The sequence below is a fragment of the Podarcis liolepis genome (assembly GCF_965112155.1).
Source record: "Podarcis liolepis genome assembly, chromosome: 1".
NCBI lineage: Eukaryota > Metazoa > Chordata > Lepidosauria > Squamata > Lacertidae > Podarcis > Podarcis liolepis.
In genome coordinates this window covers 83,361,426-83,388,749 of record NC_139554.1, presented here as the reverse complement: position 1 = coordinate 83,388,749, position 27,324 = coordinate 83,361,426, and the positions used below count along the sequence as shown (strand labels likewise).

At 44.1% G+C, this 27,324-nt stretch overlaps 1 protein-coding gene and 1 long non-coding RNA gene across 5 annotated transcripts in view; one reads left to right on the top strand and one right to left on the bottom strand.

The window, feature by feature from the left end:
* The first annotated feature begins 2,648 nt into the window (after nt 1-2,648).
* On the top strand, nt 2,649-7,664 carry LOC310687840. Its single transcript, XR_014516608.1, has 3 exons — nt 2,649-3,494; nt 4,067-4,250; nt 5,555-7,664. It is a non-coding gene; the product is annotated as an uncharacterized lncRNA (long non-coding RNA).
* KDM2A (lysine demethylase 2A) overlaps nt 7,151-27,324 on the bottom strand; it is a 53,089-nt gene continuing 32,915 nt past the window's right edge. For all 4 annotated transcript variants that reach the window (XM_083512407.1, XM_083512406.1, XM_083512405.1 and 1 more), the window contains exons 14-22: nt 21,715-21,798; nt 20,949-21,215; nt 20,535-20,666; nt 20,355-20,444; nt 15,610-16,322; nt 13,054-13,217; nt 11,599-11,757; nt 11,189-11,404; nt 7,151-10,058 (exon numbers count right to left, since the gene is read on the bottom strand). In XM_083512407.1, the coding sequence (XP_083368533.1) occupies nt 9,877-10,058; nt 11,189-11,404; nt 11,599-11,757; nt 13,054-13,217; nt 15,610-16,322; nt 20,355-20,444; nt 20,535-20,666; nt 20,949-21,215; nt 21,715-21,798 (2,007 nt within the window). In that variant the 3' untranslated portion in view covers nt 7,151-9,876. The remainder of the gene's footprint in view (nt 10,059-11,188; nt 11,405-11,598; nt 11,758-13,053; nt 13,218-15,609; nt 16,323-20,354; nt 20,445-20,534; nt 20,667-20,948; nt 21,216-21,714; nt 21,799-27,324) is intronic.

Below are 27,324 nucleotides of genomic sequence, written 5' to 3'. Positions count from 1 at the left end.
ATTGAGAAGTCTTGCTAGAAAATCTCTGAACCAGAGGTTATGAACTAACCAAATGACAGTGGAAGGCAGGGAGTGGAATTTCTGTCTTGCTGTATGTATCCCCTTGCTGTATATTTAAAGTATCCTGAACTGAAAAGGAATATTACCTGCTAGGCAGAAATAGAAGGGATCTGAGTAGGGGAGAGGCCCTATACTGTAATCATGTAGCAACTTCCCCTCAATTCTGGTCTACACTGTTAAAGCTATTACTGTATCTTACTGTGAGATACAAATTACTTTGGGTCTTCAGAGTTGTAGAGGCAAAATTCATTACGAGCAACAGATAAAATCTGACAAATCTTTGAAGCATTTTACATACTATTGACAAAAGAAGAAACAAGTCTGAAGCAAAGGTGACGTAGATAAGGTGCTTTTTTTAAAATGAAATAACAAATGTTTTGTGGAAGACAGGAGTGCCTGGCGTGCTCTGGTCCATGGGGTCACGAAGAGTCGGACACTACTAAACGACTAACAACAACAAATGTTTTGGTTTTGAACACTGTTCCTTGGTAAGGAAATGACTGGACAACTTTTTAAGCTGCAACCTTTCTTGGGATCAGTACTTTGGCCCTGCAGACAACGTGTGCACTGTTACTTCACTTCAGCTCTGTGGGGCAGAAGATAAGCTTGACTGAGAAATCAGTGGGAGATAGAACTAGGATCTTTATGACAACTTGATTGGGTTATTTCTGAAGCTGCCATTCTGACTTTTTCTAGAAAATGGCTAGCCGCCCTTCTCTGGATCAAAAACCCATCTCCCCAGTCACACAGCTGCTTGTTGAACACCACGTACCTCTTTGAGAGAAGATAGCTTAAAGCCTTCAGTCCCCTGCATGCTTGAGGGTGTTTGCATGGATAGATGGCTTGACACACTCCACTCAGCTTTTATTAATGGGATCACTATGACCTTACTTGGCAAGGAAAACATTTGGTGACTGTAGCTTCCACTTTTGAAAAGCAGCATTGTGGATGAAAAAAAACCCTCTGGAACCTCCTAGAATAGCTATTCAATATCACTTGAATTAGGTGGTTTATTATTACATTGTAACACCACATAGGAGGGCTAGGAATGGAGAAAACACAGAATAGAGATCTTTTGAAACAGCTTATTAAAAATTAGAACCAAGCTGGTTCAGGATTTCAGGCTTAGTTCCAATAAAGACTATTGGGTTCAGGTTGGAAAATTGCTGCTTAGCTTCAGTTTAACTTGTGAGTCATCAACATAATACGAATGCCCAAGATTTTGTGACCATTTCCATATGTTAAGTTGGAAGCCAACAACAGATTAAAACAGCAAAATTCAATCCCGTCTCTGACACTCAAGTCAAAATGTGCAAGTCAAAATCCAGATTGGTCAGCCAAATTCCACAAGTTAGTCACAAGCAGAAGTGTTTCGCAGATTATTAGATGAAGCCCACTAGTAATAACTCATATTTAATTTCTTACAACACAAAATAGCAGTCAATATCAGGAGCTGTAAGTTTGACTCATGCCATCCATGGTGAGTCAGGTATATGACTGGTTTTCAAGCCTTTATCAGACTCTCAATGTGTGTGTTTCTGCGCATGCACATAACAGATTAATCTTTACCAATGAAGTGCCATTCAAAACCTGCAGTGTAATTACAGATGAATTCAACGACAGGAACAAAGTAATAATGGAAGACTTTGGTGTTTAGGTTCTAATGTGGCCCGTGACTCTACTATACGTAGGCCAGGGGCCTTCTTGTGACATCACAGCAGCTAAGCCAACGGCAGGAAGAGGGGCTGCCCTGTCTTCAGAGCACCTCTGTTAAAGTCATCAACAGGTGGGGCAAGCAGAAGTCAAGGCAAAGTTGTAGGAGGTTAAGGGATGAGGAAAGCCACCACGACAGTAAGGAAAATGAAACAACTTCTACAGCTCACTGAACAGAACAGTCCTTTAGGACAGTGGGCTCTAGGTCAGGAATCAGAGACTGCATTTTATAAGGAGGGCCATGGGAGTGTGATCCCAGTGAGGTCCTTCTTAAATTCTCTTGCCCTGGATGCTTTTATAGATGCGGTATCATTTTAAATCATCCCTCTGTATCTAGGTAGAAAACTCTCTCTCTCTCTCTCTCTCTCTCTCTCTCTCTCTCTCTCTCTCTCTCTCTCTCAATGGCAGCTAGGATATTCAGGCCTCCAGTGCACATTAGAACTTTAGTCTGGTTAGATATATGAGCTTAGATCAGGGGTCAGCAAACTTTTTCATCAGGGGGCCGGTCCACTGTCCCTCAGACCTTGTGGGGACGGATGGACTATATTTTGAAAAATATAAATACCCTGCAAGCCAGTCCTGCAGCTGCCTCCAGACCTGGAGGAACATACTCTGCACGTGCTCAGGAGTGCATTTCGGTGCCCCCCGCTCACTGGCATTGTTGACGAGCAGCAGCCTCTCCACAGCCTTTCCCTGCAGAGCACCCAGGTGGTGTGCACCATGTGCTGCGGCTGATCGTTTGAGGCCAGATTGGCAGGCAGGCCGCGCATGCAGCTCACCCTCCAGCTGTTCCAGCGCGGCTGCTGAGTGCGCCACCAGCAGGTGTGCTGAGCCGAGCGCCAGGCGTGGGGCCAACAGGCATGCCAAGCTCTGGCTGAAGCCCACGACGTGCCCGTCATGATGCCCATGGCTCTCCATCCATGGCTGAGCCGGGTTTACCTCAGCATGCGGGTGGCGAGGCTTCGGATTGGCTGCAGGAGCTTCCTGCAGCCAATCTGAAGCCGTGCCAGCGTCACGGAAGTCAGTCCCAATGCGGTGAGGCGTCTGCAGCTTCTTTTCAAGGAAATGCCATGCTGTGCTGGTTTAGCTCAGCACAGGGCCTGACCGAGCGGGCGGCAGGTTCCGCGGGCTGGATTTATGAGCCTGGTGGGCCGTATCCGGTCCCCGGACTGTAGTTTGCTGACCCTGGCTTAGACCAACAGAAAACAGCCTTTGCTGAAGGCTTTCTAAATTCTCCCAAGGGGCTTTCTCTGCTTTGTAACAATTAGAGAAGTAATATTGGGTTAAACCTCATCTGAAAAATGGTTTTTGCAGAAATGGGGACTCAAAGCTGACAACCTTATGGAAAAGTAAGAGACAATACTAATACTACAAACATACTCTGGAAAGCCCATTTCAAGATCTGGCCCCCTTTTCCCACTATTTAATTTTCCCCACCACAATTTAATTTTCCCCATCCCACAGATTTCAAGCTTTCTCATGTTATGTATGTTACATCGCAGGGCATTTGTAAATGTAAAATTATGCAACAATCCCCTCTCTGCCTGTAAAGCCTTGTACCAACTCACTCTATAGTTTGAGCAACTAAAATATTATCTTAGCTACCTACAACAAGGTTCAAGTTTGAGTAGTAAATCTATGTGGATAGAAATCTAACAGATGGTGTATGTCTATACTATCTAGTAACTTAGATCCCAAGCTATTTGCCATGCACACACGAGGTAAGTCCCATTGAATATGCTCCCAGGTAGAAAGGATTGTAGACTTAATTATTTTCCCTCACTGGCTTGATTCAGGCATCTTAGGATACTTTGGTGGAAGAACAAAACAAAGCTAACAAATGACTAGTAAGTAAATACATAAATAAGGTAATAAAGTAAATAGAGCAAATTAACATTGTTTTAATATAGAACCTCAATACCATTCTACACCTGACCCCGGTAAGATGTTCCTGGTGTGCTCACACAGGGTGGCCAACTTTTGATATTATGGCTTTACTAATTAGGCCAGGAAAATACTGGCCAACTGGTACCAATAACTACATGGTGAACAGCATGAATATTTGAAGGGGAGATGCACATTTGCAAATAAATATGTAGAGACAAATGGCCAAGCACAGCCCCCTGGTATATGGATTTATTTTTCATCCTCCAGTGACCTGGTTGTGCCAGCGTCTGCAGGGTTGTTCACCTCTTGCACTGACTGTGCTTACATGTTGTCTATACATGTGTAGAATTGCTTGTATGAAAGACTGTACTCATGTTGGTCTTTAAAATACATTGCTATTTTGCAGATACACCAAAACATATCCATGAGCGAGGGTGCAGGAGCCTTCTGTATTTTACATCAGGATGCTTCAAAATTCAAAATCTAGAACCTTGTGGGCATTTAAGTGTGAATCTTATGATCTGATCTTTCCTGAAAAACTTCCTCAGAGAACACTCAACTTCTTCCAGACCAAGAACACAGATTAAGAGGTACACAGTACATATCCTTCTCTTGTGATATCGAGACCCCAAACATCAATTAATCTAAATCAAAAATATTTTGCCCACCTCATGGTTTGTGGATATACACAAAGAAATTGTCTGCAGAGTATCAGAACATCCAAAAGCTGCTCTTGGCTCAAGTAGCAATTTTCTGGTTTTAATCAATCCATGATGAGGAAGAGGGTGGTATGGATTTAGGAAATTGGACTCTAGGGAGATGTTTAAAGGCCCCAAATATGGAGATTATAAATTAAGCTCAGCAGATGGTACTTTTCCTCCAAGTGGGAGGAAGCAATTTGTAGCCACAAACATTGCCCAAATTTGAGGCTTCAAGTTAAACGGTGGCAACATACACCAATGCTTGCTTTTGAAGGGTGGTGGTTGGGGTGGGGGGAGCTGGGACAATAGAAAGCACAGCTTCAATGCTGCCAAAGAGAGAGAAATTAATATTTTCACAAACAGAAATATAATTTTTTTTAAATCAAAGGAAATTAATTTGCTATTAATCTCGACTATTTGTGCTCTATTATCTGACAATTGTGCAACCAATGAGAGACAGTGTTTTCAAAGTAGCAAAGATGCTGGTGCATATAAAATATTGCCTTATATGGAGTCGGAAAACTGGTCAATTTAGGCCAGAGCTGGTGGTGGATCTGCTAGGCCACACACAGATGTCTTACTTCTAGAGATCCTTTTAATTGGGAGATGCCAGGGATTAAACCTGGGGCTGCTCAAGACAGTCCAAATGCATCACTGCATGACAGCTGCAGTCTTTGAGGTTTGCTTCCACCTTCTAACATTTCATTCGGTTTCAGTTATAAAGGATATACCATCAGCATTGGCTTTTGACAGAATGCACACAAAGTATACCTCATTTCCTAAGAGAAGCTTGCAAACCAACCTGCAGAAGACACTTTGTTAATTCCATTTCTTACAAAGACTCTTTTGATGGCTTTCATATACATATGCTAAGGAAGTGACATGTTTAACACTCTTTTATGGATCTGTGAGTATGAGCTCACATGGTCTTTGCTTTCCTTATAGGCCAGCATATTTCATGCTGCATTTTCTCAGTCACTTGTTAAGTCAGGGCATCTTCAATAAGTGCCCCAAAGGCTATTCAGTAAAGGGCTCCAACGAGTTGGCCTTGCTATTATGAACTTTTTGTCTTCATGAACTAGATTTACCTGATTTGTTTTCAGCTAGCAGCTGTCATATACTTCTGCTAGATTAGCACTTGCTCCTATCAGAAGCCAATACATAGAATGAAAACTTCTGTTTTTATTTGACAGCTTTATCCTGTATCCTCAACACTACAGTGTTCCCAGGGCAGCTTATATAGAGATCTTTCCCCTATCCCCCAGGTATCTACAGTACTCATTTTCCCGAGCCTTTTCCGATTTTTCCAATATGTTTTGAAAATTGAGTCCAGCAATTTTGGCCACAGTGCCCTGAAGTTACATTTATATCAACAGGTTGTAGCATGTGAGCCAGAAAGGACTGGATAAATAGTTCAGATATTATCATAGAATCTTGGAGTTGGAAGGGATCCAAGGGTCATCTAGTCTAACCCCCTGCAATGCAGGAATCTCAGCTATAGCATCCATGACAGATAGCCACCCAACCTGTTTAAAAACCTCCAAGGAAGGAGAGTCCACCACCTCTCATTGTTGATATTCATATAGTTTGAAGAGTACCAATATATTTAGTAATATTAAGAAAGTATAAGGCCAGATATAGATGCTATAGCCTGTTAAAAATAAATGTCTGATAATTTTTTTTTAAAAAAAATTGGATAGTCCCTCACAACAGCCCTGAGATCTACAGGTACAGGGTGGTCTACAAATAGAATTAATTAACAAGAACAGCCAACTTAAATGCCCTTGATACACCTGTACCTTGCACACAAAACAGATAAGAAATTTATGTGTTACTTTTACATTAAATTATGATAAAAACATACTCTCGTTTAGGAAAGGATTACATTGTATCTCAGGTAGGAGCAATGCAAGAAGCCAGTAAAATTAAAAAGCTGACGGGGAAAGGGATTGGAGAAAATAAAGTACTAATTGGGCATGAGAGGAAAATGCAACAAATTGTGAATGCAAAAGAATGCCAGAAGATTGGGATGAATATCAGTATTTGGGAGGTGGCTGTGCCTTACAAATTTGCTAACCCAATGTGCTAGGTAAAGAGTGCAAAACTAATAGCAAAACACATGATTCCTGGAAGATGGCGTTGGGAGTTTGAATCATGCGGCTATTGCAATGGAATTCTATCTCAATGTTATTTTGCTCAGTTTTTGTTATTCTGCTCTACAAGGAAATAAAGTTTCACACCTTGGTTATCTCATAAACTTATCTTGAAACTCAATTACCATCTTGAAGTGCAACAATATCACTACCTTTTACAAATTACCAATGAGCTTACAGCCCAAAATGTCATTACAATGTTCCATCTAAGACCAAACAAGCTTAAGGGCTTCAACTATAGTAATGGGTCCTTTGACCTGGAATTGTGTGGTAGTCCTGGAAACACTCCTCTATTTGATATAAGCAGTGCTGTTTATATGCTGCAATACTCTTGGCATGCAGAAAATGGTAGACAATGCAGAATTTAGCATCATTTTTAAAGAAAACTTCCTAGTCCTCGTGACTTTTAAGGTATGCTTGAAAATGTAGGGGTAATGCTTGCTAAAATCTTAAAGCAATATTTCCAAGGGTTGAGAATAGAGCTTCAAGTACCCAGTTTACTTCAATGTCCACCTCCCATGTCTAGCTAAATTGGCATAATTATATTTTTTTAAAAAAACCTACAAAGCTATGCAGAATGAACAAGGTTGTGTAACTGATGCAAGTTAAGAGAATTCAGTTTTTCTGGACACAGAATTTGGATTGCCTGAGTACAAAATTTTAATAGCATGGGATACACAAGTCCCTATATATAGGGAGGATAAATTACCCACTGGGTTCTCTCATTCAGACTGTAGTTGCCCTTGGATTTGAGCTCACATTGCAATCAATATGCAGACCCGCATGTTTTTTCTTGAAATTTTTATTCCAAAATCCACCCCATGAAACAAGGTCTCCCTTCAGAGGCTGGTATCTTGTCTTCCCCCTTTCACTTGTCTCTCATTCCTGTGGTAATATGTTTGAGGAAAGATTCTCTAAAACCAATATTGGCAAATGATTAGAAAATGAAAAAATCCCAACTAGCTCCCCTCCCTTTAGCCCCAAATATCCCCCAACCCTAAACATGTCAACCGAGAGAGCGCAAGACTTGGTTTCTTTTACCCTTAATGTTTACATTTAATTTTAAAGCACAACATTGGAGATTGACTCTAAGTTAGCAACAAAAAATATATATTTACAATTTCTTCAAAAAAAAAAAACAAAAACAAAAGAACACAAAAGAACAACCAAACCCTTTTAGACAATAGTGACTTTCTTTAGGGAGATTTATTTAGGGAGCATGTTTTTGTTTTAAATCACTAAGTGATTTCATATATAATTTCTCTTTCCTTTATGTCATCACTTGCCCTCTGAGGTGGGGGCCAGTTTAGGCATTGAAGTATCACAATTTGCTTTGAAGTTTAAGCCACAGTCATTTGAGGGCCACATTTGAGAAGGCTGTAGGACAGCGAAGCCAATACCCCACCCAATCAGTCTGCTACTTGTTTTATCCCTCTTGCCGCAGGACGAGATTCTTCCCAGACTAATGCTCCTGACATGCCAACTTGCTGCATTTCAGCACTTCTCCGGCTGACCAATGCATATGGAGAGTTGTGAAGGTGCTCCCACTTTGGAAAAACAAAACAAAACACAAAATATCCAGAGCCTAGAGATCTCCGTGGGAGTTATCTGGGCTGATGCACTTGAACCTCCTATTTATGGCTATTCTCACCTTCCTCTTTTGAAAGAAAACAAAAGCAAGAGATTGATTCTACAATTTTTTTTTCCACAGGAGCCAACACAACAAGGCAGAAGGTTTCCACTTCTAGAAGAAGATCAGTGGGCGTTTTCTGTAGAAAAATTCAATTTGCAGCAAAGCTCCTGTGTACTGAGGCACTCTGGAACTCATCACACTAGCATTGTCCTCTCGGCAAAGAAGCCTGCTCCTCATGTGGAAGTGAGGGGGAACCTCTGGGATTCAGTAGATCTAGATATTTATCCCCCACCCCCATCAGTGCAGGGGAAGCTGCTCTTCCCTGAGGCTCAGGTGCCGCAGCATTCAATGCAATCGGGCTGGGCAATTGAGAGAGCTATGGGGTGGATTCCTCCCCCTCCCTTATTGCTTCAGAAGCAGCGAGGGTGGATTGGGCTTTCCTCCAGATTCCTCCTTTCCCTTGCTGCGCAGACACTGGAGAGCTCTTTTTTGCCATGCGAGGCTCAGAGGGGGAGGCGGGGTGAAGGGCAGTCTAATTTGTGCTATCGCTATGGGGAAGAGAGCAGAGTGCAAAGTGTGCATTCAAACCCTGACAAGCTCAGACAGCTGGAAGGAGTGTCCAGTCACTCGGGCAGGGGGAAATAAAATAGGGTTCCAAAATATTACCTTTCTTTCTAAAGTGCAAAAAGCTCTCTGCTGCCCAAGAGAGAAGTTCTTTGGACCGGCCATTCATTGCAAAGAAAGAGAGGCAGCTAATGGGGCATTGACCCGTCTCCCAGCTCAAGAGCCAACAGCTATGCACCTCAAGATGGAGGCATTTCTTCATCGGCCAGCATCTCCCAAGAATGCTCGTTTCCACAGACTATGGGACAGAGACCACTTCCGCTGGTGTAAGAAATCCCACTAGGTGCCTCCCAAGCCTCCAAGCTCTGTTGCAGCTTTCCCTCTACAAACGCCGCCATCTTTTCAGAGGAGGAGCATGCTCGCTTAACTCCCCTTCTTGGGAAAGTTGACTGCAAGAACATGGTTCCCTCCGTATGAACACTTAGCCACCCCCGCTCTAGTCTCATGTTGGAAGGTGCCTGCAGGCTGACCTGGGGGCACATGGAGAGTCCCTTACCAGACAAGAGGCACTGCTGCTGTAGACATTACAATACTGCTCTGCGTAATCAGCCCAGAGCAGTTGCTGCCCGTTCAGCTGCTGAAGGGCAAGGAAAGAAAGCTTAGCAGAGTGTGGAAGGGCAGGAGAAGTGACTCCCAAGCCCAATGACATATTAAGAAATTGCATACCAAGACAGCAGGGAAACAGGGTGCAAAAGTGCACCTGTTCTACACCATCCAGGTCTGATCCTCCCCCCACAATCTGATGGGTAAGTATAGTTGTTTTTTGTGGGATATAATGGTAGAGGGGGAAGGGTTGAGAAGAAAGGAAAGGGACATGTCCCCCTTGAAAATGCTGCTACAAAACATCAAGTTAGAGCATGTAGCTGATGAGCAAGCACCCCACAAGAGCACCCGTCCAGCAATCTCGCCACTTCCTCAAATGCCTGGTGAGATTTTCTGGTCTGCAGAAGTCCCAAGGAGAGGAGGGACATTACAGTCACAGTCAGACAGGCATCTTCCCTGCCTGTGGATGTGGGGGAAACGGGGGAGGGGAGGAAAGGGTCTGCTCTCCAAGAGGGGTTTGTCTGGGATCTTTCCTTCTCTTCAGTCTGTGTGTGGCAAATCTCTAGCTGATTTTCTGGATCAGCTTTTCATCAGACAGGCAATAGAGGCTGTTGATTGACAGGTCTGAGATGAAGTGCTCACAGGCCTTGCGGGTGATCTGCTTGCAACCACGCAGGTCTATCAGGGTGACGTTAGAGATGCGCCGCAGGTACAGCAGGGACTGGTCTGTGAGCTTATTGCAGCCTGTGGAGAGGATGACAAGTGCCATTATTTGCATAATGCCTAGCGCCACAAAGGTGTTCAGAGAACAAATGCACTGGTATAAATACTCAGAAAATACGAAGTGTCCAGACTCTTACATTACACAAATGATTCTTCTGGTTTGCAAGTGTGATTCTTCTATTCAAACTCTTAAGAGCACTTGCTTGTTTGAATACCAACACACCTCAACCTGATAAGCCTTGCAACTTTTGACAGCGTAATATGAACAAGTCTGACTTTTGTATTGACAAGACACACATAGGCAGCCACTCTTTGTGAATCAGGCAACAGTGAACCATTAGACCCTTAGTAGCAGTTTCTTATGCTAGAGGGAGACAGAAAAACTGGAACATGATTATTTCCCCTAAGGCTCCTTTTCCATCTGGCAGCCTGTACTGCATATTGAGGTGGTATGTGCTTCTGCTACATAGGGATACAAGCTTCAAATATGTCACTACAAATGCTTTTAAAGAAGACAGTATTGCAGTATATCCAGATCTGAATACTTGAAGATTAAGTGCAGCCTCAGATTACTATTTTGTTAACCCCACAAACAATGAGGGCTGCAGGGCGGGGGAGGCCTGTAAAAAAGGGAAATAACACCCGCCTCATGATGAGGCTGCTGGGACTAAATCCTTCATTTATCCCTCTGGTCTGGAGCAAAAACTTCTTGGATAAATTTAGATATATTTTCTCTTTCTTCCAGCAAAAGAGAAACCTCGGTGAGGCAAGAGGGCATACAGCCTTTACATTAGGGGTAAACTTGTAAGGTGGGCGGAATTGCCCACTGTGCAGCTGCGCCCAATAGCCAGCTGGCTGTTGGGTGGGGTGGGGTGAGGACCTCTGCACCAAGAGCTTTGCAAGCCCCTCACAGTGACGGAACAGACAGACAGCTGCCTGCTGGATCACTGCACAGGGTTTCCAAAGCTCCAGCTGAGGGGTGGTTGAGTCAAAGCCCACTTTCCCTTGCAAATGCACAATTGGGAGCCACATCTTTACCTGCTTCACAGCTGAACCGCTGGTGGATCAAATGCGGCCAACAGGTTTCCTACCCATTTTACATGGTCCATAGCCCTTAGTATGTCGGGGGAAACGATCAAAGATGCACAAACCTGCCATGTTGATTTCAGTGAGCGAGTTTCGCGTGGAAGACCCCACAGCTGTTAATAGGTTGGTTGACTGGTCCGTAAGGTGATTGCAGTGACTAAGATCAAGTCGTGAGAGCAGAGGCATGTGGCGAATGATGAGCCGGAGTGTGGCATCAGTTATGTCCAGCCCAGCCAACCGGAAATCTATCATGTTACGGAGTTTGCTGCGATTGTCTTGGCCTGTAGGAAGATATGCAAGTAAGTTGGAAGGCACAGTCTCTTGTTTCTCTAGAGCATGCAAGTAGAAATTACACCCTCTGGTCAGACTTTTTCCCTTTTAAGACCTGCATTGTATTCAACTCTTGTCAGCTTTCTGCCTTCCCCACCTGACTAGCAAGCACAACATACTGGTATATCCAGAAGGCAAAACATACTGGGTTTATCTGATGGAGGTGTGAGCAAGTCCCGAATCTGAGGGTCCTTGATTCCTACTGCCCACCGAAGATCAAGTGTCCTGAGAAGGGGGCAGGTGGAGGTACTGAGAGCAGACACTGCTGACCAGGAGCAGCCTGCCAAGATGAGGTCTTTGAGGCCTGTAGCACAGCAAAAGATGGAAAATATTAGTGCCTTCTACTTCAGAACAGTTATGTTTCACGCAGAGTTAACAGCATGGCACTACTTTCAATCCATCAGAGAGTAAAACAAAACCAATGATCTATTTTGAGCCCTCATTTCAGGTTAAGTAGGAATGACTTCCCCACCCTAAGTTTAGGAGATGTATTTGGCCCCCGAGCCAATTTTTGAGGCTCGTCAAGACTCCACTGCAGAGCTTCCAAACTTTTCATGTTGGTGACAAACTTTTTAGACATGCTTCATTTTGTGACACAGTAATTCAGTTTTACTAGCAAACCTGAGGTTAAACTAACCCCTTTCCTGCCCTGGGAGAAGCGCGGGGAGCATTCGCACAACACACCAACACACTAACGTGTTGCAACACAGTTTGGAAAGCTCTGTTTTACTGATTCTGCTGGCAGCAGGAAAAAGAAATTTAAAGAGTAGACACAGCACTGGGAGGTGGGGTGGGGTGTCCATTGCTCTTACAAGGATGCAAATTGTTTCCACCTCAGTCATCATATCAATCAACTGATGAACTGAGAGGAGTGATAACCCCCTTCCTCAGCTGACCTGCAACAGGTTAGCTTAAGAGGGCATTGTGGTTTCTCCTGTGTGTGGCAAGTATGTCAGTAACTATACCCACTACTGGCAAGTGGACCCAGGAGAGTATAAGTATGTACTATTTGCTTTTCCAAGGAACCTGCATAAAAGTCTGTTTCAATAGAACACGGGTGTCTAACCAGTAGATTGTGATCTACCGGTAGATCCCCGGCTGATCCTGGTAGATCGTGGGATCCTTATCACGTACAAAAAGTTACAGGGGAAAAGCAAAAAAACTGTGCAATCCTCCCCCCCAAAAGCTCAACAACTCTGGGCAATCCACCCACCCCACACATGCTCCTCCTCCCTCCAATGACAATGGGTAGATCTGCCAGTTTTTTTATACGGGGAGTAGATCGCAGTTTCTTGGGAGTTGGATATGCCTGCAACAGAACTAATCTGTGCATTGAAAAGCACACAGCTGGAAGTTGAAGTGGGAGTCACTCTGCCATCTTCTGTCTTTATGTACTTTTTGGAGGGGGGAATGTAACCACTTTCACTACCAGTAAGCTGGGGTTCAGGTAGTGGGTGCCAGGGGGAAACTTCAAGGGTACCACTGCACTCACAGGCACCACAAAGTTGACCTGTATAGTGGAATGTTCAGTTTAACTCAATAATGTTGAAACTAAAGCAAATAGTGAAGATGTACCCACCCAGCTGCCTAAAACACAAACCTGGTAGTCTGTTGATGAGCCAGGTGAGCTGTTTTCTGGAAATATTGGTCCAGCTGAGGTCAAGGCTGACTGGCTGCCTCCTGATTATGCCACCCAGTGCCAGAGGTGTGATGGACTTGTACCTGCTTAAGTCAATCTTCGTCCACAATCTCCTGTCACCACACCTAATTGAAACACACTGTATTAGACTAGAAATACACCTTTCCACAAACTCTTTATACTTATTGGTTTCTGACCAATTATTTGTGACAGGATCTTTTACTGAGCAGTAGTACTTATGTCTTTTGAAACCAAGGAGAACAGAAAAGCCGTGATGGGTAGGTAACCCCAATTCTTTTCTCTTGGACTTAGTCAACTCCCCTCAGCCCTTCAACAGGTCTATCAGGTACAATATTGTGTTTCCTTTGAGACACTTAAATTTATTCTTTCCACAGGGATAATAGAAATATGGTTCTTGAAGATCACTGAAAAATAGTAAGGTAACTGACTATGAAGGCTACTGCTAGACACACCTTCAAGTCTATTCTTTTCCATCTATGAAGCTTTATAGAACCAAAGAACACTTTAACTGCAAGAAAACTACACATTATATATCTAACAAAGAAAATCGGAATTAATGTAGTAGGATGGATATATGTTCACCTTCCTAACATCATCCTCCTAGATATTCTCTGTGTAAACATATTCAAGGTAGAGGTAACCCGCAAAATCTTATTTGGGAAATGAAAAAACTTGTAAGACACTTTAAAGCTAATTCATTATTCGCAGTCACAAACAAAAATTGGGTGGAAAATAAAACTTTTGTTGATAATAAAAAACTTACAATATTTTCTAATTGATCCAAGACAAAAATTATTGCATTCCTTTGTGACAGAGAATTTATATTAAGGGATTCTACATCATCACCTTTAAAAAAATGTGTGCTTTTGAGAAGTTGTTGATGAATGAATAAAGTAATGTCTTTCTGATATGTATGTTTCTCTGACTCTCACACTGCTGGTCGGAATACACATGGGGTAAGACTGTCTTGCTGTAGGGGTAAACAATGCCCATGTATTCTCCTTGGACTCCTAAGCTTCTAATTCTGAAACACCTGAGATACTATCCTATTTATTACATTTATACCTCACCCTTCCTTCCAAATGATCCCAGGGTGGCAACATTACTTCATACTTTGAAATCAGAGGGGCTCAACTACTGAGTTAAATATCTACTCCTCATAGTAGTAGGGCTCTTGCTGACCCTCGAGGGCTGGAATATTCCTCTTAAGTTATATCCAGATATGACATTTGCATATTAATATTGGCAAAAAATTATAATCTGGCTCGTAAAAGGCTTCCTGAATTATGAGGTTGCCATCTAAGTTTTTCTGTATCAGATTTAGGATGCCTCTGGTCTATCAGCAGAATATCCTTGAAGCTTTCAGCTTTGATTCTGTGTTCATTGCAGGTAACATGTCTTTTCTAATACAATTAATTGGCTGAGGCGGGATACTACACTGGTAACTCTTAAGGCTAAGAGTTACATTTGTGTATACTGGCTGACTGAGAATAGCTATATCTTATCTGCTCTACATTGCCACTGTGGAATTTTCTGAATTGGGCATGCTTCATTTTTCTGACTTTTAGCCTTTGAATCACTCTTCATCTTAGAAAGTTTTTGGGGGGTGGGGAGGCAAGGAATCTGAGGTTTTCTGCTCATGCTTGAAGACAGGTCCTCCTTAAAGATGGAAGCATTTAGGGAAACTGAAGCTGGGAGTTCAACTCCCAGCTTCTCTCCCTTTTTCAGAGAGGGGCTTCTTAAGACACGAAGGGAGAAAGTATAATTCTCCCCAATTGTAAAATATGGCATGTCCTCCATCTGAGGATTTTACATCTAATCTAGGTCCAATGGTTGTATAGAACTAGCAACTCAAGTGCATAGAGTTGCTTAAGCAAGTTCTTAGGATTTAATAGCCCCAGGACATCATTTTGATTCCTAGTGGTTACACACAGCTTTACCAGAAAGGAGCAACACATGGAGTTTGGTCAGACGATACCCAAATGATGAAAGGAAAGACTAGTAGGATAATTATCGAAGAATGGCTGCACTAGATCAGATCAAGATCCCTCTACCCCATTTTGTTTTCAGAAGTGACTAGGCACGGGAACTCAAAAGCAAGATAAGAATGAGAAATCAAAAGCTTCTTTGTCTACAACATTTTCCTGGTACTTAGACATTATACTGGTGCTGAAGGTGGAGATTCAATTTTTAGTAACTGTTACAATCCACCAACAGCCTTGTGTAATCCTCTTTAAAAGCCACCTGAGCTTGCAACTAACACTACATCCTGTGACATGAATTCCACAAGTTTATGCACTGTATTATTAAATACAATTGCTTTCCGCCTTCTGCCCAAATTGCCCCTTTTACATTTGCATATTACACATAAATTTGCAAGATGTAGTACAGCACACAAAATTGGATCCAAGAGGCTTAGGGGTTCAATAAAAACATTCTGAAAAAGAGAGAACTACTATTAAAATAGGCAGTGGATCCAGTTCTGCAGTCACTTACCATTTGTACCAGGTTTTGCATACACGCATACATTCACAAAGCTCCTTGCGAGTGAGATAACGGAAGACAGACATCCACACCTCTTTTTGCATCCAGATTTCCTCACTATCTGGAGCCCTGCCTCCTTGGCCATTCAGTCTGGCTGCCCCACTCTCCTCTGCACTTTCCTCTTCCTCCTCTGCACTTTCCTCCTCCTCTTCATCCTCAGCTGCTTCTTCATCTCCACCCCGCTGGGGTGCTCTGGCTGAACTTTGGCGCATGACCACACGAGGAGAGTGCCGCAGATTAGTGGAGGAGGCAGTGATTGCCTGCAGCTTGGGCACAATGGAGGGGCCATGCATGTCTTTGGTAGGTCTTTGTAATGTGACTGTAAGATAGGAACCATGGAGCTTAGCCTTTTCTACTTCTGACAGCTCTTTCTTGCCACTAGGGTTGTTCTCTTTTTCCCGCACCACTGTGCGCTCTGTGCCTTGCAGCCGAAGTAGCTGGCGTCTCTTAAAGCGTTCATCCCGGCTGGGCCCGTGATGGTCACTAGGACCGGCCCCCGGAGAGGACCGTGTCACTATGCTTCGTGGTGACACAGGGTCATGTATTAGCTGCAGCATTGGGGTAGGCGAATGTGGTGGTGGAGTCAAAGGTTCCTCACAGCTTCGCAAAGGACGCAGAACTTTGGCTTGGACTGTGTCATCATCGCCATCATCCATTTTCCGCTTCTGCAAAGCGAGTGGCAACAAGTTACCATTGTAAAGACCAAAACAGGAGGGAGTTAAATTCTGAAATTTATATGGTAGAATGCATTCCATTTAAAAGTAAAATGCATCAGGGTGGGTGATGCTCATTATTATAAGCTCTTTTACTTTCACACTGGTGTCAGTGAAGGAAGTGAAATTTACACTCTTTGCTGTCATTCCATTTTTCCAATAGCCAACTCTATTAAAGTGCAGGACACCAGAATTTAAAACTGTGCTTGCTCTCCATTTGCTTCTGGGCACAATGTGAAGTGCTCGTTTTGGCCTATAAAGCTCTAAGTAGCTTGGGTCGCTTAAGTATACTTCACAGAGAAGCCAGCTTCCCCAGACCCACTACTGAGATGAACATGGACAGCCCTGCTCTCAATCTCATCTCCAAAAAACGATACAAAGAGAACAGTGCATCCAGCTTTATTGGCATTTAGAAGGCAAGCTTAAAAACAAAACCAACCAAACAAAAAATGAACAGTGCTTCAGTATCTTTAGGGCTGATAAAAATATTTATGGGGTTGATTTAAAGGAAAGCAAGACAAAACTTTAAAATAAATTTAGCATGTCTTTATTTTCTTAGTTAATAAACACTATTACAGTCCTAACGTAAATAAGCTCTTCTAAAATAGTGGTGGCAATGGCTTTACTAATTTTCCTACTTCAGAGATTTTAGGTTAGAAACATTGGGGTGGAGAGTAATTCAGCTAAGTTTCACCCTGAACAGATATATTGAAATTAACGAACCTAACTTTGAAATTAATGAACATGACTAAGTCAGGTCCGTTAATTTCACCAAGTCTATTCTGAGTAAAACTTAGTTGAATGCCACCCATTAATTCCCCTTTGTCTAGTCAGCACAGTGTCCTGCTGGTATTTTGACTACAGTTCCCAGCATCCTTGACCACTGGCCACGCTGACTGGGGTTCATGGATGTTCAAAAACATATGGATCATATGCCTGATCTAGTTGCTATGTTAAAAGATCAGATACAAGAATTGTAAATTTTCACCACTCCTGTAGACAAATGAACTTGCAGAAGCCAAGGAAGAACACAAAGTGGGCTAACCTACATGCCACTTTTCTCTTAAGAAAACTCTTTAGGATGATACCATTGTTGTACTTTAGTTTATGGATTAGCTACACCAGAGGGACAGGAAACAAAGTTTACAGTGATACAGATCAAAGACAATGTTACTCTACCACTGCAGAAGATGTCTGAAAGAAATGCTTAATGCATTATTAAAATTGCGGCTCTTTCCAAGTTGTATCCCTTTGTAAACCTCAGGCTTATCCTTTTCCCTTTGAAGCAAAATTTACATAAAATGCAGCAGCTGCACACAATCTATTGACATCAGGGTCTACATATGTAATGCAAACACATTCTTGTCACTACATATGAACACAGATTTTCTGGCATTTATAGTTAAGCTGAATTCCTAAAATAATTGTTGAAAGCCAATGGGAGCCTGCATTGACATGAATGGAAATGATCATCATCCCCAGGGAGTCTCAAGTCCTTGGAGGAAGTATGCTCTATGTATGGCACCTACTGTCTCAAAGCAAAGTTTTCTGAAAGCAATATATCAGGGTAGCCATATTACTGTACAATTCTACAGATGATGACTCAAAAGTAAACTCCACCGAGTTCAATGGGGTTCACTCCCAGGCAATTAAAAATAGGACACCTGTCTTAATCATGACGGAGTTCCTCCCCACACTGGTCTCCTAAAACCAAAATGACAGAAGAACTACTTTGTTTTCTGTATCAGTAAAAAAAAGTGAACAGTGTAGTGTTTTTGAAGGGACAGATTATTGCAACAAGGTTACATGAGACGAGATAGTGGTGATGTTGTGGTTAGGTAGTTAAAGGCTGTCTTTGGCCCTTTGTTAGTACCGTATTTTTCCATGTACCATATTGGCCTGAATATATGCTGCCCTTTTGTTTCCAAATTCCGACCGTGAAAAGTTAAAGTGCGGCATAAGTATGTGACCTTACAAAAATTGGCTTTTACGATATCGCTATTGAAACAGACATACAGTAAAATGGAATGGGTGTGAGTGCCTGTGGAATTTTAAGGGAGTGGCTTATATTCGGATATTGTCTTTTTTTCTCCGCCCCCCCCCTGCCGAATTTTAAAGGTGCAGCTTATATTAGGGTGCAGCTTATATTCGGGCCAATACAGTGTAAGATGCAGACATGTATAAAACAACCCATTTTCTTTAACACAAAATTAAGAAATTGGTCCTGAGCCCAGGCCACCTGCACCAGAGCCCAATCCTGATCCCAGGCCACCCCACCGGAGCCAGAGCGCATTCACCATCCGTGTATAAGATGACCCCCAGTTTTTGACTCAAAACAATTAGCAAAAAAGGATGGACTTATATATGGAAAAATACAGTAAATTGAATCAATCTTACTTAATTTTCCTCGCTTCCCACCAGTAAAAACACACACAACAATTTTCAATAATGGTACCAGCAAAGTAGAGAGGTGATATGAGTATATTTTTGGATGATTTAATTAGGGTCCATTAAAAAGAATGGTGTGTGGGGAGAGTCTCCTTCCTCTTCCTTACCTAACTAGGCTATAAACTTATAGCCATTTATCTGGGAGTAAGTCCCATTGAACTTAATGGGACATCTCAGTAGAAACTATGCCCGGCTAGTAGTCAAACAAAAAATTTAGTCTAGAAAATAATTAGGTAGCAATATACTGCATGAAAGCTTGCAATTCTACAATTACTTAGAGTATGTATATAGGTAGCAGTTTGTCAGCTTATGGGTAGGCAAAAGGTCCCAACCTACATAAAGTGAGTGTACTGGGCCCAGAAAATCCTATTGGCATTCCAGAGCACCTGCAAGTGAAGTTACTGGAAGTACCGTCTCTCTTCCCAGATGACTTCCTTAAAGGACATGCTGGGCCCATACCATTTGAATCCATTCATTTGGCTATAATATGAACTCTGTTCCAAACTGCCCTCACGTTAGCTACATTAAGGTTGAAGAAATTGGACTTTGTCACTTAGTGAAAGCTGAAGGGTTATGTAGATCTAATAAAATGTCACCAAGCTGCAGAATACATGTGAGAACACTAGATGCACACATGCACCCAACTTTGAAGATAAGTAGCTGATGTGAGGAACGAGTCAATTGTTATACTAGACTTGAACCATGCAGTGTTTATTTGTATCACCATCTTAATTTACCTATTCAAGAATGTGCTGTTAGATTCAATTTTCAAACAGATGTTAAGGGAAGGGTTCAGCCAATTTCTTCACTCTGCTAAGCTATGGCTTATTTATTTATTTAGCATATCTCCATCACTAAACATGTAGGAGAAACAGGCCCCTGACTGCCATGGTCCAAGTTCCCCAAGGCTGGAATGAAGTGCTGCAGGGCACTATTCTAACAGAATGCCAGATCGTAATAACTCCTGTGATGGTAATAAGAGATTACCAGTCCCTTGCCCCCACCCCTTCTTGCCTTCACTGGGATGCTCTTTGCTGGGGAAGCAGGCACAACTCTACGCAGGATCTTGCAATTGTATTTCTCCCAGGGCAGTCTTGTCAGTTTCTGCCATTGATAACATGTCCACTGCTTGGTTGATGGAAGTTGATTTTGCTGCCCTTCCAGGAACTGTTTCTCCAGCAGGATGTTACAGTTCATGTGCTGATGAGCTCTCTGTAGATGCCAAGAAGGTGGCGGTGGAAAAGCTGTAAAGTGGCTCCATCATGTAGTTAACATTGTATGGTGTCACCAGTGCTCATTTCCAGGTGGAACTCTTTTACTCAACAGAAGAGGCTCTCCTAGTGCTCACCTCACACTCGTGTGGCTCCTACTAAGCCTTCCCAAAGTGCACAAGGATAAACACCCAGGATACCCAAAGAACCTTCTCTCCCCAATGCCTTAGGTACAGGCTAGGTGCAAACAGTGTGCCTCTTCATTACCCAAGAGTAGCATGCAACACAGAAGGCATGTGCCAATGTTTGAAAATCCATTTCTTACCTGGCCTTTTTCTGACTCATCTCCCTTGTAGCACTTCGGACACTCCCAGCAGTTGGGCAATTCATCGTTCAGTAGCCCTTCCCCATCCATCTGCAGAGGAAAAATACACAAAGGTGATTTCCAGCAATGCATCTGTTCCTGACACTCCTGTATCGAAATGAGTCAAGTAAACCTTCTTACCTGTAGACAACCTGGGTGAACAATCTCATTGCAGATGCAGCACTCCATTAGCTTCTTCTCAAAGTCCTGCGAATCCTCATTCTTATCTACCTCCCCACAAAGTGAACATGTAACAGAGTGAGGCAGTCTGGGCTACAAAGCAAACGAAGAGTGAAACAGGAAGTTATACCACAGGCTTGCTTCTAAGCTTCAGGGGATGGTTATCCCACTTCCCCAACCCCATTTGCCTCTATAGAATGCACTGAAGGACATTAACTACTTTCCAGTGCCAACCACATTTGTTCCCAAGGCTTTTCAATCAACCTCATTAGTTGCTCTTTCGCCTTTCGAGACATACAACAGGTTTCATCCCCTACTGTTAGAACCTTCCACAGAGATAAGCAATTTCCCCACCCAATATACCACAGGACTCACCGCCAAGCACTGCCGTAGTACACAAGACTGCTTCATACGACCAGGCCCCCCAAACTTCTTCATATCCCTGCAGTAGTGGCACATGCCACATTCACCTTGCAAACAGGCCTTGCATTTACGACATCGCACCCGCCTTCTGCGGGCACCAGACACTATAGGAGAGACTGTAGGTCTCACAGTTGCTGGCCGTGGCGCGGGTTTCATGGTGTGTGGCTTGGTGATCGGGATGGTAGGTAATCTTAACTTTGGCCGAGCCTGAAGCTTGAGCTGTCATTGGTGGGGGGGGGGGGGGGAGACAGCAAAAAATTAGGAGGCTCATATAATCAACCAAGGAAACAATAATCTGTCAGAAGAGATCCAGATGACAGATACATGAAGTTTAAAGTCAGGAATTTGGAACAGAAAAGATTGTGTATGGAAAGAATTAGGACTTTGATCTCAGAGGCACAATGTCTAAATAATGAACTTGTGTTTTATCATTAACCAATTCTGGATTTGGGCAATCACATCTCCTAGAAAGTGAAGCCATGATCATGATCCTCCTGGTTTCTTTATCCTCATATTTATACTGCACTTCATTTTAATACCTGTGATTTGTGCCCAGACCTACTCTGCTACTGCCCTTATACCTTATACTGGTGTAAGGTTCTTTGGTTTAAATTATGAGGCTATTCTTGTCAACTGACAACACTTTCCAGCACAGAACTCCTGTTCCCTCCACCAAGTCTCCAAGCTATTTGAGTTAAGTCATGGATCCATTATTTACCTTATCCCTCTTTGGCCACTGGACAATAGGAATTCCAGTAAGTGCCAGTTTGGGATCGCTGTTTGCGTACTCCTCCAGCAGCAGCTATAGCAGGGTTAAGAAAATAAAAATCAGTTTTTATACTTATGTGGTATTTCAGAATAATTCAGTACATTTTCTTAGTAATCCTAACAACAATTCTGGAAGGCAGATCAGTGTTCTTGTCCCCATGTTACTGATGAGGGTCAAGAGATGTGGTTTGCCTAAGGATACCTAACAAAGATTAGATTTGACCAGTGATCCCTTGCCTCATGACTCACACACTTAAAGTCATTGTGTTAGGGAAAATAATATGATGAAACATGATCAGAAATGAAGGTCTGGGTTAAGTGTGGTCTCTTCCACAATGGAGCAAAGCCCTCCACCCAACCAGTATGTCCATGTTTATCCCAGAAGTTACACTTCTCAAAACAGCACAGAAACATAGTATTCTCAGCCATACTGTTTTCTATCTCACACATGGGCTAGATAATTTCTATGCCACCAACCAATGACCAGGTTCTAGCAAATGTGGTTGCCATCCTGAGACAGCATCTCCTCCCGCCTGGCTCTTTTAGCCTTGTTCCTGATTCTGTCGTCCACCTTACCCACCCACTCTTGACTGCCATTTCAGATGTGCTTTATTTACTTGAGGTTACTATGGTTACGTTGCTGGCATCCCCGTGTGCAGGGAGTGCAGTGTCTCTAGCTGCCAAGAGGCAAAGAACACTGCATGGGCTGGGCTCACTCTCCCTGGCACTTACCAGAGAAAGGGGATTCATATTCCCATCTGAAGCTGCCTATACAGGCAAGTTGCTTTCCAGTAGGACAGATTAATTTAAAGTCACCAAGATAGGTGTCCAATTCACAACGACAATTTAAAATGAAGTTTCCAACTGTCCAATTAATGGTTCCTAAATAAGCAATGTTAATTGGTTGCTACAAACAATTAAAACATCTGTCTAGAACTAAATAGAGCAAGTCTTCTTATTACCCAGGGAACACAGTCCAAAATACCTGGTCATGCAGCATACATGCTTTTTCTGCTGCAAACTGTATCTGCTTGAAGAAATGCATTATGATAAAGAATGTTTGGCTCTCTACCAGCATGTAAGAACACCAAGCAAAAGCATTTAAGATTAAATGTCCAGAGCTTTCCATAATCAAGGGCTAGTAATTAATCAGCCAGAATGTTTATTAATGCCTGACTTTTTCCCCACATTTTTAAACTGGATCATTATTTTAAATAGAACAGCACCTCAATTTAAGTAAGGGGGGGAAGAAAGCAACTCAATGTGTTTGACTCAGGATAGATGCTAATATAATATTTATCTACCTACTGAAAAGCAAGTCCACAAAATGCAATGGGGTCTACTCTCAAGTAAATGGGTGTGGGATTGCAGTTTAAATGTTTGTAAAGTAACTGGATTTTTCAAAAAATAAAAAACTTAAATCCGGTTTAATTTAAAAAGAAGCACTATCCGTTTGTATCCACTCCGCTTTACAGCTGCTTCTCCACCCTTCAAGAGAAGGTTGTGGGTGGAAGGAAGTGGCTGTTCGGCTAGCCCAGCAGAATGTGCAGTCCCCAAGCCCCACCCTCTCCCTTACAGCGTCTACTTATGAGGAAAGGTCGGCATTTGAGGGCATGAAGACACATGCTTCACGGGGCAGAAGGGGAAACGCACTATATGCACCAGCCTGGGGCACTTTAGGGGTGGCTGCACAGACGTGCAAACTCCGGGGGTGGGAACACCCAACTTCACCGAATCACGCGGATGTTAGGAAAGAGTAGCCCCCACCCCGCCCCAAAGGTCTATCACTGATCTGAAGCAGAAAACGTGCCGTTCCCAAACACCCAAAGAATGCAAACCAACTTGGGAAGGGAAGACGCGGGCTCCGACCCTGTAACAACCGATATAAGGGAGTCCCTGCATTCCAAGCTTACGAACTCCTCCCATGGAAAGTACCCTTCAAACAAATGCAGAGGGGAACCGTGGGAGGAGAGTCCCGGGTGATCCTATCCTGCATGGACGTGGGAAGCAGCTCTCTCCCTCCCCCACCCGCCGGCGGAACCGTGCTGAACCCCCCACCCCAGGTTCGTGTCTGCCTGACCTTGCGTGCTTCGTTCCACGGAAGGTGCCGAGAGTCTCGGAGGAAGTTTCCGAGTCCCTTTGTTTTCTATTCAGCCAAGTTGCAGGGCTTCGGTTTCGATCCTCCCCCCACTATGTAATTTTAACTCCAGCACAATCCTCCTCCTTCACACGAGCGGCTCAGGAAGCGCGATCCCAACTCCGCCAGCACCAGCGGCTGCCCGGCGCCAGCAGCATGTTCCTTCCAGAACCCTTCAGCGGAAGCTTCCTGCGCCCGCAAACAATGCTGCTGCGTCACCCACATGCAGTTCCCAGCAATGCTTTGCAACGGAAGATGGCAGAAGAGAAAGGAGACCGAGAAAACCAAGCCAGGAACAGGACGGCAAAGCCGTTCTGCTGCAGAGTTGGGAGGGGGCCGGGCCAAGCCGCTGGCTGCTCGCTGATTGGTCGTGGCGGCAGCCGAGGCAGCCTCTCCCCCCCTCCCCCACCACTACTGCAATTGGAGAATCCGGGGCCAGCACCCGAGGGCTGGCTGGGGCAGACTTTATAGAGAACAGCACAGAAAGCTTTTCACCCGCCCGGTGCGCTGCAGCTACGTCCCCGTTTTCCATGTCCCCCTACCGCGCTAAGCCCCCAGAAGCAACTGCCGCTTAACGACGACGCCCTCTCAACACCCACAATGACGTTTTAACTCCGAAGAAGGCACATGCCCACAAGGTGTCCATGCCGTTCCTCATCAGAGAGGTGGAAATAGATACTTTGTTTCAACATATTAACCCCCTAGCTATTCAATCTATTTGAAATCTTAAGACCGCCTCCTCCAACCTAGACACCGCAACGTTCTATTTAAGCAAGACGTCTGAATTACCCTCTTCAATGCTGCAAGATCTCTCTCTAACACACACACACACCCAACATTTTTGTAGGTTTCAGAATTCAACGTGTTAGCAAACTTGAGACGGCAACTAGCAACGATAAGCAGGTGCTAGACCAGTCAAACAGGTATTACTAGGTGAACTGGCATAACTGACTAGTTGAGTACTATCTGGTTATAACCTCCACCTACACATTAAAAGCTGAAATAAAAGTAGTTAAGCTAGATGTGAAGTATTTGTAAAGCTTCTACCACAAATAGTAGATTGCTAGAGCAAATATGCACTAGGTTACAAGCTCTCTGGGTCTTAAAAGTGGCAGTCTCAGACATTAAAAGTAGTCACATTCACAGCTGCAATCTTCTGTGTATCACAGCTGTCAAATGGTACATCACCTTGCACCATGCCAATATGAAATATACATATATTCTTTGATATGCCTTTCCCCTCCATTTTATCCTTAAGGCCAGTTTGGAGCAGATTTCAGAGCCTACATAAATGAAATGTATGATAGGAATAGCTGTGGAACAGACTCCCATGAGAGGTGACAGGCTCTCCTTTCTTAGAGGTTTTTAAGCAGAAGTTGGATGGACATCTGTTATATATGATCTAGTTGAGATTCCTGCATTGCACGGGGTTGAACTAGATGCCCTCAGGGACCCTTCCCGCTCTACAATTTTATGATTCTGTGAATCTATACAATGGTGTCCAAGCGCATTTATCTTCAAAATGGTGTTCAAGTGCATCTACATTCAGAATCAGAGTCCAGCTCCTGTGTAATTTGCTGGCAAGATCTTAAGTTTATACATGTGTGCACTGCTTATATATGATATTTGCATGTATTTATACTTTGGAATTAAATACCCAAGTACAAAGGGTACCTTACCTACAAAGGGTAATGTATGAAGTGGCCCCAAGTCTCATAAGTATTAGTAATTGACTGAATTCAAGGGGAATTCAGTATAGAAGCTATGGAGAAGTGAAATGCCTGTACATAGTATTGCCAATGAAAATGTTCAACACTGTTCTTGCTCTAGTCTAGACATTCCTTTAGCATGCTACAGAATTGTCATAAATGCACAAGATCAAGAAAGCATTTTTTTTTTTTACAGTCAGGTCTCAATTATCTTACTTCCGGTGGCATTTTGAAACAGGTTGATGGGTTTCTATAACAAAGCAAACTGAAACAAAGTGAACAGAAGTGAAACAGTGCTGCCATGTGAGCACACAAGCTATCTGTACTAGGCTTTTTATGACCCCAGTCAAGTTTGAGTGCTCCCTTTTCATCATTGGAAACCTTGGGGTTAATCACCTTTTTTCTACAGACAGGTCAGACAACATTGCATGTACTATAGTGAAACGAAAGGTGAATAAGTGACAGCTTTTATTCCCTCCAGGGAGGTAAGCAGCTCAATGAAGAGAACAGCATTCAATCCTGATGCCTTTTGAGTTGGATAAAGCTGTTTTGCTAGCCCATTTGGCCAAGTAAGCCCACCTTTTCCTCAGTGCCACCACACCTGATAGAGAAGCGCAAGGAGAAAGAAGAGTGTGTAAGCAGACCAAAGGAAGAAGATACTTACCGTATTTTTCGCCCTATAGGACGCACTTTTTCCCCTCCAAAAATGAAGGGGAAATGTGTGTGCGTCCTATGGGGCGAATGCAGGCTTTCGCTGAAGCCTGGAGAGCGAGAGGGGTCGGCTCAGCGCAGCTCTGCGCGGCCACCGGGAGCCGGGCGCGAAGTCCCGCCCCGCTCCGGATGGCGGTGCAGAGCTGCCTGCAGTCCCGGGATCAGCGCAGCTCTGCGCGGCCATCGGGAGCAGGGCGCTAAGTCCCGCCCCGCTCCAGATGGCTGCGCAGAGCTGCCTGCAGTCCCCGGCTCAGCGCAGCTCTGCGCGGCCACCGGGAGCCGGGCGCGAAGTCCCGCCCCACTCCGGATGGCCGCGCAGAGCTGCCTGCAGTCCTGGGATCAGCGCAGCTCTGCGCGGCCATCGGGAGCGGGGCGCGAAGTCCCGCTCTGGATGGTGGCGCAGAGCTGCCTGCAGTCCCGGGATCAGCACAGCTCTGCGCGGCCACTGGGAGCCAGGGGTGAAGCCCCGCCCCGCTCCGGATGGCCGCGCAGAGCTGCCTGCAGTCCTGGGATCAGCGCAGCTCTGCGCCGCCATCGGGAGCGGGGCGCGAAGTCCCGCCCCGCTCCGGATGGCAGCGCAGAGCTGCCTGCAGTCCCGGGATCAGCGCAGCTCTGCTCGGCCACCGGGAGCGGGGCGCTAAGTCCTGCCCCGCTCCGGATGGTGGCGCAGAGCTGCCCGCAGTCCCGGGATCAGCGCACTTCTCCCCATTGCCAGCCCCACAAGCTCAGGGGACAGCGGGGAGGCAGAGCATGCCTTCCCACTGTTCCCCGACCTGGTTCTTCCAGCTCCGCACCTGGGGGGGAAATAATTTTTTTTCTTTATTTCCCCCCCCAAAAAAAAAAACCTAGGTGCGTCCTATGGGCCAGAGCGTCCTATGGGGCGCAAAATACGGTATTAAAAAATGAAGCTGTGGATACACTGCTTGCCTTCTGCTTTCTTGAAGAATAAATAAATCCTTGGACAGATAGCGATTACTGCCACTTCATCTGTCAAGTTCTTTTG